The sequence below is a fragment of the Camelina sativa genome, chromosome 14 (genome assembly GCF_000633955.1).
Source record: "Camelina sativa cultivar DH55 chromosome 14, Cs, whole genome shotgun sequence".
NCBI classification, from domain to species: Eukaryota; Viridiplantae; Streptophyta; class Magnoliopsida; order Brassicales; family Brassicaceae; genus Camelina; species Camelina sativa.
In genome coordinates this window covers 19508250-19522516 of record NC_025698.1, presented here as the reverse complement: position 1 = coordinate 19522516, position 14267 = coordinate 19508250, and the positions used below count along the sequence as shown (strand labels likewise).

The window sequence follows — 14267 nt, the reverse complement described above, 5'->3', positions numbered from 1 at the left end:
TCTATAGACCCATTGCATAGCGGCAGTCTCCAAAGATGCAATGGCTAGTAGTTGAGCTCTCACCTTCTTATAAATCCAGCCGATAATGATTGCTTCTATATTATGAACTCCACCATGTTGTCTTGCATTTTGTTACCGCCAAATGGAGTGAATGGCTAGTTGAAATGTGTAACGTATTAGAAATCCGTGAACTCAATCTGACTGAGTCTCTAAGACAAACATATTGGGATATCATATATATTCATATCCCACATGTTTAGGGATTATCAATTATGTAATTACTTCACCTGATTGATCGCACATATCTTTGTATTTATGACCTACGATTCTCTCTTGGCTTATATAAGTTGTGTACTCAACTACGTTCAATATACAAAATTTTGTTTTGCTTCTATGTCCATTTCATGGAATCAGAGCCTGAAAAACAAATCTAGAAATTTTTTTTTCTACCCTGGTTTCTAACGCACCTTTGAACCCAATGCCGACCACAACGACTCCGACACCGACAACCACGGAAGTTCGTCGAACGATCTCTTTGTACGATTTGACAACGGCTAATAACTTTGGTGCTGTGAATTTGCATTCGTTGCTGCTGGGCATGAACTACGACGAATAGGCTTGCGGTATGAAGACAACTTTGCTATCTCAGAAAAAGTTTGGTTTTCTCAACGGAACCATTTCTCGTCCGGTTGAGGGATCTCCAGATCTCGAAGATTAGTGGACGATTCAATTCTCCTTGTGTCATGGATCAAGATGTCCATCGATCCATCCTTGCGTTCCAATATCTCTCATCGCGATGTTGGGAAGGATGTGTGGGATCATCTCAAGTGCCGTTTTGCTGTCATGAATGGGCCAAAGATTCAGCAACTCAAATCGGAGCTGGCTTGTTGCAAGCAACAGGGGCTTGGGATTGAAACATGTTTTGGTAAGCTTACTCGGATTTGGGATAGTTTGGCTGCATATCGTCCCCTGGTTGTATGCAAGTGTGGGAAGTGTTAGTGTAATCTCATTGACCTTCATGAGAAAGATCGTGATGAAGAAAAAGTGCATCAGTTTCTTTTTGGTCTCGATGATGCCTCGTTTCATGTTGTGCGATCCAGCTTGGTTTCTCAGGTGCCCATTCAACCACTTGAGGAGGTGTACAACATCGTTCGTCAAGAAGAGGATCTTGTCCACAATGGAGCCTCCACTAATGAAACCTCCTAGGAGGATAGCGCTTTTGGTGTTCACACGAAGTCTCCGTTTCGTCGTGACGATAAGAACAAAGGTTTGTTCTGCAAACATTGTAATTGTGCTGGTCATGCTTCCAAGAACTGCTATGGTCTTATTGGTTATCCCGAGTGGTGGGGTGATCATCCAGGAACTCGCACGTCCGCTTCTCGGGGTTGTAGTGCCTCTGTTTCCAGCAACAATTGTCGTAGTCGTGGTATTGTATCCTATGCCAATGCAGTCTTTACCCACTCTCCCTCACCCGTTGAAACTGCTAATCATGTGATCACCGATAAAGACAGAGATGCGGTCACCGGCTTGAACGATACGCAATGGCAAACTCTTGTTAAACTCCTCATTGGTGGCACAAGCACTAGTACTGAAAAACTATCCGGTAAGTCATCTCCTCTTTCTTCGATTTTGGATTCTAGTGCTTCTCACCATCTTACAGGCCGGTTTGACATTCTCACCAATGTGCGCACAATGGAACAACCTGTGTTGGTTATTCTCGTCGACGGTCGTCAACGTCTTTCAGTCTAGGAAGAAACCATGGTGTTGGGTCCTCATTTAGAGTTAAAATCAGTTTTTTATATTGAGGGGTTTCATTCGAATCTGATTTCAGTAGGACAACTTATGGATAAAAGTGGTTGTGTTATTCAGATGGATGACAAATTCCTTGCTATCCAGGACCGCATTTCGAGGATGATGATTGGTGCTGGGAAATGTGATTTTGGCACCTTCACCTTTTGCAGAATGGACTTGGCCGCAATGTTGTTGTCTCGGGACGAGAAGCTATATGCGTTGTGGCATAAGAGAATAGGTCATCCATCTGCAAGGGTCGTTGGTTCTCTTTTTAATATTGATGTTTCTGTTGTTCTGAAATTTCCAATAAGGCGTGTGATGTTTCTCTCCGCGCTAAGCAAACAAGAGCTTCTTTTCCTTTGAGCAGCAATAAAACTTCATCTGTTTATGAAATGCTTCATGTTAATTTATGGGGACCATATAAGACTCCTTCCAATTATGGTGCATGTTATTCTCTTACCATAGTTGATGACTATTCACGAAGCGTTTGGTTGTATCTTCAAGTTGATAAAACGGAGACTGCTGCCAATCTCAAAAATTTGATCTCCATGGCTGAACGTCAGTTCAACAAACCAGTAAACATATACTTAGTGAAAATGGCACCAAATTTACAGTCCTGGCCAGTTTTTTCCGCTCTCAAGGCATCATTCATGAAACATTGGGTGTTGGAACGCCACAACAGAATGGATGCGTCAAACGCAAGCATCGTCATATCCTCAATATTGCTAGAGTTCTTCGTTCTCAAGCTCACTTGCCAATTCGGTTTTGGGGTGAATGTGTGTTAACGGCTGCGTATTTGATTAATCGAACTTCAAGCTCTGTTTTGAATGGTTTAACCCCATATGAGCAGATTCATCACACTGCTCCTACTTATGATTATTTATGAATTTTTGGAAGTCTTTGTTATGCACATGAGCCATCTCAGAAAGGTGACAAATTTGCCTCTAGAAGTCGCAAATGTGTATTCATTGGGTATCCTTATGGCAAAAAGGCATGGCGACTGTATGATATTGAGAAACAAGTTTTTTTTGTGTCACGGGATGTTTGATTTTTCGAAGATGATTTTCCCTTTGCCGCTACGTCTGATCTCGACAAAACCACGAAGCTTGATGACGATGGTGATGCTTTGTGGGCTCCGTCTCCTACAGGTCTAATTCTTGAGGATGTTATCGGGCCTCCTGTTTCACATACACAAAGCCCACCAGTTTCATGCCCAACAAATCGGTCAATTGGGAACTTATCTCCTTTGATTTCAACATCGACTACCGTTTCGACCCTACTTCCGCTCACATTACCTCCGTCTCACCCACATCTGGCGAAGCACTCAGACCTCACTCAACGGGTTCAGACGGAACAGATCAGTCCTCCCCATCCCTAGAACTGTCTCCTCATACCGATTCGGCCACCGAACAGCGCTATCCTCTGATTGTCGATCTTGTTCCGCCACTGGTTCCGCCACGTTGTACTGCTCGGCCACGTTCCCAGCCGGTTGCTTTGAATGATTATGTCATTAATTCTGCTCAAACACGTCTCCTTCGGCCGGTCATGGGGTGCTGTATTTATCCCATTCAAAATTATGTTGGGAATACACGGTTCTCTGCTACACATCGAGCATATTTGGTTGTTGTTGTAGAGGTTGTTGAACCTTGAAGCTTTTGTCAAGCGTCTCAAAAACGAGTATGGAAGACTGCCATGGGTACAAAACTCGATGCTTTAGAAGAAAATCAAACTTGGACCATAGAAAATTTACCACCGGGAAAACACGCAATTAGATCGAAATGGGTTTACAAAATTAAACATAATGCAGATGGCACGGTCGAACGCTGCAAGGCCAGATTAGTCGCACTTGGTAATAAACAAGTAGAAGGTGTTGATTATGGTGAGACTTTTGCGCCGGTTTCGAAAATGGAAACTGTTCGGTTGTTCCTAGAGGTTGCAACAGGTCAGCAATGGGTGGTTCATCAAATGAGCGTACACAATGCCTTCTTACATGGTGATTTAGATGAAGAAGTCTACATGAAACCTCCACCCGGTTACCATGTTTCTGATGCCAAGAAGGTCTGCCGTCTTCGAAAATCATTGTACGGTCTCAAGCAGGCTCCACGGTGTTCGTTCGAGAAGCTAACAACCCCTTTGCGTCATTACGGGTGTGTGCAGTCTCTTTCGGATTACTCGTTGTTTACTCTTGCAAAATGTGGGGTTCAAATCAAAATTCTGATTTATGTGAATGACATGATTGTATCGAGTAATTCTGATGCAGCGTTGCAAATTTTCAAGAACTATTTATCAACATTCGTATATAATCATATTCCACATGTTTAGGGATTATCAATTATGTAATTATTTCACTTGATTGATAGCACATAGCTTTGTATTTATGACTTGCGATTCTCTCTTGGCTTATATAAGATGTGTACTCAACTACGTTCAATATACAGAATATTGTCTTGATTCTATGTTCATTTCAAAACATCACCAACTGTTGCCAAACAGTGGTGAATTTGTGCTGGTAGAGCCTTTGTGCTATGGCGGACCAAACTGCAGAGGTGAACTGGCATGAGAAAAATAAGTGATATCTGGTCTCCGTCGGGGCATAACATAAGATGCAATCGTCAATCCCTATTGGGCAGACGGTTATGCATCGTCTCCGTCTGTTCCATGCATCCTGCAGAGACATATGTTACTGAATTCCCAAATCAATCACCCCATGCGAGCCAACTTTATCCATCAAACAACCCTGATCCGACCAGTTATCATACAGAAAGAGGTAAGAGCACCATTCTTAACCTTGACTTTGGCAAAAGTCTTGGCAATATCTCTATATTTTAGTAAGCGTTTCCACATCCAGGAGCCTAAAGTGGATGTAGACTTAACTGACTAGAAGGATTCATTTTTAAGAAGATTCATCCTTGACCATTTAACCCACAACAACTCACTATTAGAAATTATTCACCTGATCAACTTTATACAGCAAACTTACTATTAGAAATTAAACAACGACTCACTAAATCTTATTGATGGTACTTACATGTATTTATGCAAGAGATTAGACTAGGCTAACCTAATAGAATACGCTAGCGTTCATGAGTTGCATTTGACATGGAACGGTATTAAGTTTCATTGACAGAACGAGACATCGTGCGGTGCCTCTTTGTTTACCAAACAAAGAGAAGCACCCAGAAGTACTATAGTTTGAAATCACAATATGAAGGCAACAATATTGTTTCTCGACCACATTTCTTAAGATATTGAGCAGAGTAAGGAGTTTTTAAAAATTGAGAAAAAAATTTAGCATAACATAGCTAAGAACGGACCAATGGCAGACCCAAAGACAAATTTACCAACTGTATTGTTGGTATTTTACAGATTTACATGTACAAAAAATTATTTTGATAATTTTACCAAGTCAAGTGATCCCCCTCTCTCCTTAGTAGGTCCGCCCATGGCTTGGACCGTGTGATGGCCAAGTCAACTAATCATTGGTACTAGTCGTGTAATGGTCAGTCATTAGCTAAAGCCTAAAAACTTATGATTTCCTGTTTCAGTAGGCACGTGAGAATGCTTGGATCCGATCGAGAAGGGTCGACTCATTGATAATGTGTATAGGATATACTCGAAGTCGATATAATGAAGAAATATAATGGCTCACTTCGTATTCCAAGTTCGAAACAATTAGATACCCAATAATATACCACAAATTATTCTAAGAGAAAATAAATGGTCCGTACGCAAACGAAAAAAAGGAAATGAAAGAAGCCCAAATTTAAAAGAACAAAGTGTCGGAGACAGATGAATTAGAAGCCTGCTCTTCAAACAAACCAGTCGGATAAGGCCCATGATCAGTCCCAAATGCCTTAACATGATCCTTAAGGGAGCGTTTGTGTTTGAAATCTGAACCGCAAACGCAAACCCAACGTTTCCCACAGTTCTTCTCATGTGTACGCCAATCTCCCTTGACAGCCAAAAGCTTACCACAGATGCGACACGAGTAGGGTTTGTGGCCATGTTTGCGTTTGTAGTGCGTTTGGAGCGTTCTAAAGTCTTTGAGCGGCTTGGAACGAGGATGGTCAATGTGGTTCCTACACCCTTCGACGCAGCAGTAACAAGGGATTCCCAACATGGCTCGTGGCTGCGTGCCTTTCAGTGACTCTGGTCCTTTTCTGTATTGTGAACCGTGCCCCCACATGTGCATCTACATTGATCATAATATTTAAGGAGTCAACAAGGTTTGTATAAGTAATAATTTTTTTTAAAAACCATATGGTTCATTAAAATCATATCATTGATAGATCATATATAGTGTTTCATTTAAGAAATGTGCATTTTAGTTTGACTGATCTTTTTTTTTTTTGACTACTATTCAACTAAAATTGAATATATATGAGAAAACTATTAAAATTAACGTCAGTCAAATTTGAGTAAATATTTTCATTTCAATTTTTTTTGTTTAAAATTAAATTTAGTTAAGAGATTGAACAAACATAAAAAAAAATTGATGAAATATTTTCATGAATATATTACCGGCTGTTTAGCTTTATTTTTTTTGCAAATTAACCTAATTATATATGTGAATAAACTAATAACATTAGATATAAAGATAAGTATATAAGTTGAGAATGAATTTATTATATTTGGTTATGCATGAAGAAAGCAATGCGCATGATATATATTGACTCGATCGTACCTGAAGATTGTTGTAGCGATTGAATGTCTTAAAGCACACATGGCAAGAAAAATGAGTGAAGCCTATTAAAATCTGCTCCGGCGCCGGTATCCAGTACGCCTTGCCGGAAACTTCATTCTCAATGTCTTTTCCAGCATCATATGTGACGATCTCCTTCCCGTTTCTCTTCTTCGGCTGTTTAGCACCATTGCCTGACTTACCAAAACCAGGAAGGCCGATGTGTAAGTCCACGTCCACTTCAACGTCATCTTCTTCTTCTTCTTCCCCTTCGTCCGCGTACAAGGGGTTAGGGTTTGAGTTCAGGTTTATCCGATCAATTAGCGGTAAAGGCTCGATTAGGGTATTGTTGTTACAAGAGTTTTGGTTGAGGTTAGGGAAGAGATCAAGAGGTTGGAAATGGTTTTTAGGTTTTTCAGAAGAAGAGCTTGAGGATATCTCATATTGTGGTGACTCCATTGAATGTGATGAATTGTGGTTGGAGACTGGAGAGTGATAAAAAAAAGTTTGGAATGTTTGTTTACGGAAATTATTTATTTTTTAAATCAGCTATATATATTTTATATATACATGATAATAATATATAATTAAGTTAGCTTTATATAATGATTGCTCTCTATCAAAGAAATTTAATGTTTTGCAATAACCTTTATAACTATAATAATCATGTAGGTACGTAAGTAGATCCCACGTATCAATCGTCTCCGTTAACCTGTGAGAATTAAAGATAAAATAAATTTCGAATCTGTATGATCTCTATACTGCACATGTTTAAGAAAGCAAGTGTGAAACAAAACGAATAATGAATAAAACAATTTAGAGGCTTACGTACCAAATAGAGAAGTGAGTAAATAAAATGAGGATCTTGGGGAATGTGAAGAGCAGACACTTGAGAATGCATGTGGTTGAGTGAAAACAACCTTTGTTAAGAAGTAATTTAATCTTCTCTGTCTCATCTCTTTGCCTATAAATAGAGTGGGAAGCCAAGAACCTTAATTTCGTGGACCACCCTCTCCAAGATTTGGCAACTTTGTCATTGCAGGGTTTTGACTATCTTTGGCATTTACGTAAGCTTTTAGCTTTTCATACAGTGCAATTGTACTGATTCAATTAATGAAATTTCGGATTTGGGTAATGGTATGAAAGCTAATGTTGAATTTACTATTTTGTTATTATTAATGGAAGATGCAATATTATTATTCTTGGGCTTATTGTTTGTATGCATGTAAGCTGTTTAATTCTCTCTAACGGTCAACACCTCTAGTTTTGTAAACACTAGATTTGACATACCAATAAGAGAAAAGTAATAATTAAATTGTAGGCTACCATTCAAAGTTTAGTGATAAGTTTGCTTTTATAGAACATGTATATGATCGCTGAGTGAATTGCTTTGCAAAGTTATATTGCAAGGTATACTTATCTTTCGCCTAGTCAAATACTATATCGGGTCTCCACAATTCAACATATTCATACTAATGAAGAGTCAATTTCTTTTAGTTATTGTCATTAGTACTGAAATTATAATCTTCCCAAAAGCTATATATCATAAGAATGACCAGAATTAAAAACATATTTAATTGTATGCTCTATTTTGCTGATCAACTATGACTACTATTATGAACATACCTATTAGATTTGCTCAAAAATTTAATTACTTCTATATATGTATATAATAACGTTTTAATTTTTTATTCAACTTAGTCGTAGTCTATAGACATGGGACTTGGAATTAAGATATGAACTACAAAATGGCCTATGGCAACTCCGCTGGCATACAATATTTGCCCATATGGCTATTGTACTATAGACCAATTTTAGTAATTTAGTAATTCTTATTGTTGGATTTTATGATAATTAATATATATATATATATATATATATATATATTTCAAATAATTAGTATATGGAATTTTTCAAATGATGCTTAGTTGTTGATAAATAAATTATTATTATTGGTTAGAAAGTTGAAAATATTGTTAAAATTTGTCATTAATTAATTTATATTCGGTAAACTAAATTTAACGTGTTCCCTTGATACTATACGTAAAAGGTAAAACATAACCCACTAAATGTAACCCATTATTAGTTCACGAGAGAAAATGTAAAAACTCGATCGACTCCAAACATTAAAACATTAGCGGATATGCCAAGTTAGAATTTACAAAAGAAAATAGCAAAGTCAAGTCCTATGGAATAGCATTAATCATTGTAAAACCTTTTTAGTGTTATTTTAGAGTATTTATTATCACTGTATGGAATTACCAAATTTGTAGAGTTGATGGAATTTTCAAGTTAATCGAGTAAAACTTATTATGTAGGTTCAACCTCTGATTTTATAAGAGTTATTAAATATTTATCAACATTAACTTATAGAGGTTATAGTGTAGGTTCAAATTTATGCGGAATTAACCGAGTCAATGGATATGATAATCAGTATATTCAAGTCCTAAAAATTTAATAAATTTAGTACTTTCCAAGTTATCAAAATCAAGTATCTGGACTGTCAAATTTTTAAAAAAATGTAAAGTCAATGGACCTTGACCAAGTTAACCAAGTTGTATAAGGATATTTCAAACTAAACTGACTCAAATCTCTAGTTTCTATAGACCCTTGCACAAATAGTGAGGACTGAGGACTGAGGACTGAGGACTGAGGACTGAGGACTGAGGAGGGCTCTGGTAAAGTAGTTGAGTCAACGAGACACTGATTACAACCGCATTTGAAATAAATTACAGTTAGAGTACGTGCAAGCTAGTGTCCAATTGTAGTCGTTTTTGTTTTGATCATTTTGATTGAAATTGGCTAATTTAAATTTTTATTCTGTTCATTTTCTTAGACTTTAAGTCTGGTTTAATTTTAATTTTAAAACATGTTGTTGATCTAATTTTACCAACGTCTATGTTGTTCATCTCTACGCATGTTCGGTCCACAACATCCTACAAACGAATTGGGCAAGCCGGCTAGTCAAGAGGTACGTTCGTTGACTTTTCATATAGATTCGTACCAACATGTAAATATGCAGGGATGAATTAAACGTAAAGAATATGAATTAAGAAACAGACTCGATAAAGTATCTTGGAGTAACCTTTATACTTTTGCAGGTGTTGCAACTTGCAACGGCTTCATTAACCGAGCTGTCATTCAACTGGCTCGGTTTCATCAGTGCAATGATATCAAAAGGAGCATAATTTAATATGGCACCTAGGAAGCAAAGAGTTATGGCAAATTTCTTGAAGAGATGTAGACATGAGTAAGAAAGAGATACAGGTACCTGAGAATCATAATGAAAGGAAATCTCAACAAGTTGAGTCATGTCTAGAATGAAAAGGAACCAATAAGCAAATCGACGTCATAATATGTTTGCATGCATTGTTGCAGTTGATAATTGTATTGATGAAAATCGAGGATCATAAAACGCGGTTAATAGAAAGTTTTATTGGAAAGTGTACACAAAGAATGATTGGTTAGTCATTGAAAGAAGTAACTATTTGAGATAGTTCAGTCTCTTAAAGAGATAATATTTGGGTTTGTAATCCTTACACTTGAAAGTGTAAAATAAGTGGGACATAAGGGGATTATTATGAGAAATGCACTCTCATATGGTGGAAGCAACTATGTAGATCCCTTATGAGTTTGAAAATAAGGCAAGACTTGATTTAGTCTATTTAGAAGGTTTTCAAACTATAAAATTTTCCCTTAAAATAATTATATTGCTAGAAGCAATACTTTATAGTTCTGGAGAATATTGTAAAAGCAAGAAAAAGTCTTGATGCTTTTTTGACACCTTTGGAGAGAAAAGGGTGAGAGTTTATCTCTATGAGAGAATCATGTGTAGATCATTGTTGATCTTAGAGATCTCATAGTGGGTTGAAAATAAATCGGGAACAAGCTAAGAGAGGATCTTATGGTTGTGTAAATCCAAGATTGAACACTAGTTGTAAATGTGTTCAAGAAATATTTTCAACAAAGTTTGAGGATGTTGGCATTTGCTGAACCTTGTTCAAAGAAAAAATATATGTGCATCTTATCTTTTCAGCACTTACAAGTGGTTCTTGTTAAAAGGAAGGTACAAGAACAAGTGCAAAATATGTTGATGATGAAAATATTATCTGATCTCCGGTAGCAACAATCAGTGATGAAATATTACTCCTGAAAGATGGAGAAACCGGATTGTATAAGATCAGATCTTTCATGAAATTTCTTGAGGTTATAGATTTGACATATGATGAATGAGATGTTATCTCAAGATGCTTACATTATCTTACATAGAAAATGGTGTTGTAGTATCATACTAATAAGAAGAGTAGAAAGAGAAAGTTTTACAAGGAGATTATGAATAACTCCTATGTATAAGATGATTGTTTGAAAAATTGTATGTAAAAGAAATTTTGGCTTAAAGTTCAAATAGATCTTCTATATGAAAAGGGTTCAAATGACTTGAAGTTCAATGACCCAGGAGAATATATGATGATCATATGAGTTTGTACCTGAAAGCACTGTTTATAACATTTCAGAAAAGATGATATATATGATCATAATTCATAATCTGAAGATGATGCTTTCAGGGGAAGAAATATGATTATGTGCGTGAAAGCAAAAAAATACGCGGAAGATAAACACCTGAAAAGGAATAATATGATTCCAATGGTGAAAGACTATCATCTTCAAAGTCTTTGACATACATTGATGAGATTGTGAGAGATGAAGATAATGATCAAGTTGAGTCATTTAAGAGACCAATATCTTGCAGAAGAATGGTGATGTACGGTGATATACATGTCCTACAAATTTGTTAAGTGAAGATTTGGCGAACCATTTACCAAGGCGTTTCCAACCACTACTTTCAAGAAGCTACTTCATCATATTGGTTTGGTCATCTCAAAGATTTCAAGTGATGTACTCAAGAGGGGGAGTAAAAGCGCGCTGCATTCTTTTTCCCTTAACCATGGTTTTTCCCACTGGGTTTTCCTGGTAAGGTTTTTGATGAAGCAGCATCTCACATGTGCATTTGGAACTACATTTTTATAATGGTGATCCAAGGGGGAGTGTTATGAATATATCTATTATAGTATGAATGCTCATTGGCCCATTAGTGGACTTGTAAACCCTAATATGTATCTATATATATATATGTTATATCATATGGAACAGAGGAATAATACAAGAGAACAATTCTCTAACCCTCCTGTTATAACAGTTTTTTATTTGTTATAAATTAAGGGTTTTTGGTTAAAATTTGTTCTTATTAGGTTGAAGGTCCGAAATTGCTGAATCACGGTTTCGTTGAGGTGATTGCCAAAATGGGAATGAAAAAATTTCATCTCTGTTTTACCATTTCTACAAACCTTTAGTATTAATCTAAATACTTATTAGTTTATTTTACCTTATAAAAATCCCCCAAGTTACCATGAATGACTGCTGGTTTATAACTAGTTTTTAAGTTTTGGTTTTTAGCTTTTGGATTTTGGTTTTTGATTTTTTTTATTTTTGATTTTTGGTGTAGATTTTAGATTTTGCAAAATCTTGAATGGTAACTTGATTAGTTTTTGGTTTTTATGTATAATAATTATTTTTTAAATAGTAAAATAATGATTATAAATTTTTATTAAAAGATAAAAAATACAATGATGCAGAAAAAAAACATATGATTTATTGCATATAGAAAACACATTATTGCAAAATTACTATCATCATCACCATTCAAGGTCTTAGTTTGTTTTGGAATTTAAGTAAATTAGAATAAATATATTAGTTCATTAATGAACAATGCAATGTATTTGTGATCTCTCTTGCCTTGATAGTAGCAGCTTTGACATGTATTTGTTTTTCTTGAATCGGTTCAATATTGATCAATGCTTGTTTCATTTTCAGGCTGCAAATGCAAATGTTGGAGAGTCAAGCTATGAGATGAAGCTGTGAGATGCAAGTCTTGGAATGCATAAATGGCAAAGAGTAAGCAAGTGTTGGAGAGTGTGTGTCAAGTAATGATAGTCAAGTCTTATACACAATTTTTTAAAATTTGAAATTTTTAGAACCTTCAATGGTTTATCTCAAATTTAGAACTATCTAAAATTTTATTTTTGTATTTTTTTTAATTATAAAATAAATAGAACCTCCAAACTTAGAACCATGGTTGGAGATGATCTTATAATTGAAAAAATAGGGAGTATAAATTGATCTGAGGAATTAAAAAAGTTGGTTAATTAAGAACGTTGATATAGACCATTATGAAAATAAATTTAAAATCTTTAGATTTTTTATGTAATTAAACTGGAAATGATTTGATATTAATAATCTAAGTGAAAAAGGTAATCTGTATTACCTCATTTCCCTAGCTTCGAAGATTCGAAACCTGGTCCCAAGTTAAATTTGGTATATAAAGCGTTAGACTCCAACCACTTGAACCAGACCAAATTTGGTGGTCAAAATTTTAATTAATATTATTTATACTCAGCTAAAACTGTTCGGTCGAGTTCACATTTACAAGATTATGTTTTGAGTATTTTGTCAAATCAAATACAAATACGAGATTAGTGTATGTGTCTTGCTGTTTTATTGTACTGATCACGTGATTACCCGCGCTACAGTTACGTAGTTGATATCTTCTTATTTTTGTTTTCTTAATTCAATGTGAAGTTTGTACTTTATGATGTAGTGTAGGTTTAATGAAGAATCTATTTATGATGTAGTATAGGTTTAAGTAAAATTTAGCTGGAGGGGTGAACCAGTTAATTAAAAAAACCAGTCTACCTGGTATTCAACTTGTGAGTTTGAGTTTGATCCACGAGGTATTCAAGTGCAACTGTGCAAGTCAGCTATCTCGTCCATATGATGCGTAACACTATCACTCGCATGTTTTGGCTTCCAAGAGAGTCTCTACCGAAAAAAAGAGGCTCCCAATAACAACTCAACCTTCATTCCTAGCCATTGGATCAAGAGAGTCTCCTCAATTCTTGACGTGGCGAAATCGAGATCATAATCCGGCTTACATAAGAATAAGAAAAAATCCGGTTTAATTTTTTTTTTCTTTCTCTAATTTTTTTAGGGTAAATATCATAAAAACCCACTTTGGGTGTGAGTTGTGTCACAAAAACTCATTTTCCATTCATGGTATACTTTCCCAAGTTTTTTGCTTATGTGTCCACTTTCCTTTTACATTTTTGCCTTTACTAACAACTTACCTCTCTTTCTCTCCTTCTTTTTTCTCTTTTTCTCTTCTTTTTTGTTGTTAACACTTTAACAAAGTAAAATATATTTATTTGTTATCATAAAACAAATTTTCTATTTATTTATATAAAATATGTTATGATTATATATTTTCTACATTTTAAGATACATATTGCTATATTTTTTATGAATTTTTAGATTATACAGTATCCATCAGTCGTTGAACATTTGTTCAATTAGAAGTGGATAATCAATTGCAGTATTGTTAATAGATAGTTACTTGTGTTTATTCATACAAAATATACATACATAAATTTGGTTAGATCTTTATCCATAGCATATTATCCATAACACAACATAGACCAAATAAGTACAAAGAAGGAGAGAATAAACAAATTTATGTACTATTTTTCAGCTAGAAGTAGGTATATTAGAACTTAGAAGTGTCACTAGAAGCATACTACACAATAAACATGGTCATTATTAATCTCAAAGCCTATCCACCAAATTCTGACCACGTGGACAAGCAATCCAGATGAGATTTATTGACAAGTTTGTTGCATGTTCAAATATCACTATAGTTTAGCCACTTAGATGTCTTTTAGCCAAATATTTTTGTACTATTTTT

At 35.5% G+C, this 14267-nt stretch overlaps 1 protein-coding gene across 1 annotated transcript; it reads right to left on the bottom strand.

Annotated features, from left to right (window-relative positions):
• LOC104742023 (protein TRANSPARENT TESTA 1-like) lies at window positions 5555-6944 on the bottom strand. Its single transcript, XM_010462985.2, has 2 exons — window positions 6476-6944; window positions 5555-5983 (listed from the first exon to the last, which is right to left on the bottom strand). The coding sequence occupies exons 1-2, from the start codon at window positions 6929-6931 to the stop codon at window positions 5555-5557; spliced, it is 885 nt and encodes a 294-aa protein (XP_010461287.1). The 5' UTR covers window positions 6932-6944.

Coding starts and splice junctions, on each gene's coding strand:
- LOC104742023 (XM_010462985.2), bottom strand. CDS start 6,931: ATGGAGTCACCACAATATGAGATATCCTCAAGCTCTTCTTCTGAAAAA. Junction 5,984..6,475: donor ATCGCTACAACAATCTTCAG/GTACGATCGAGT, acceptor TGATCAATGTAG/ATGCACATGTGGGGGCACGG.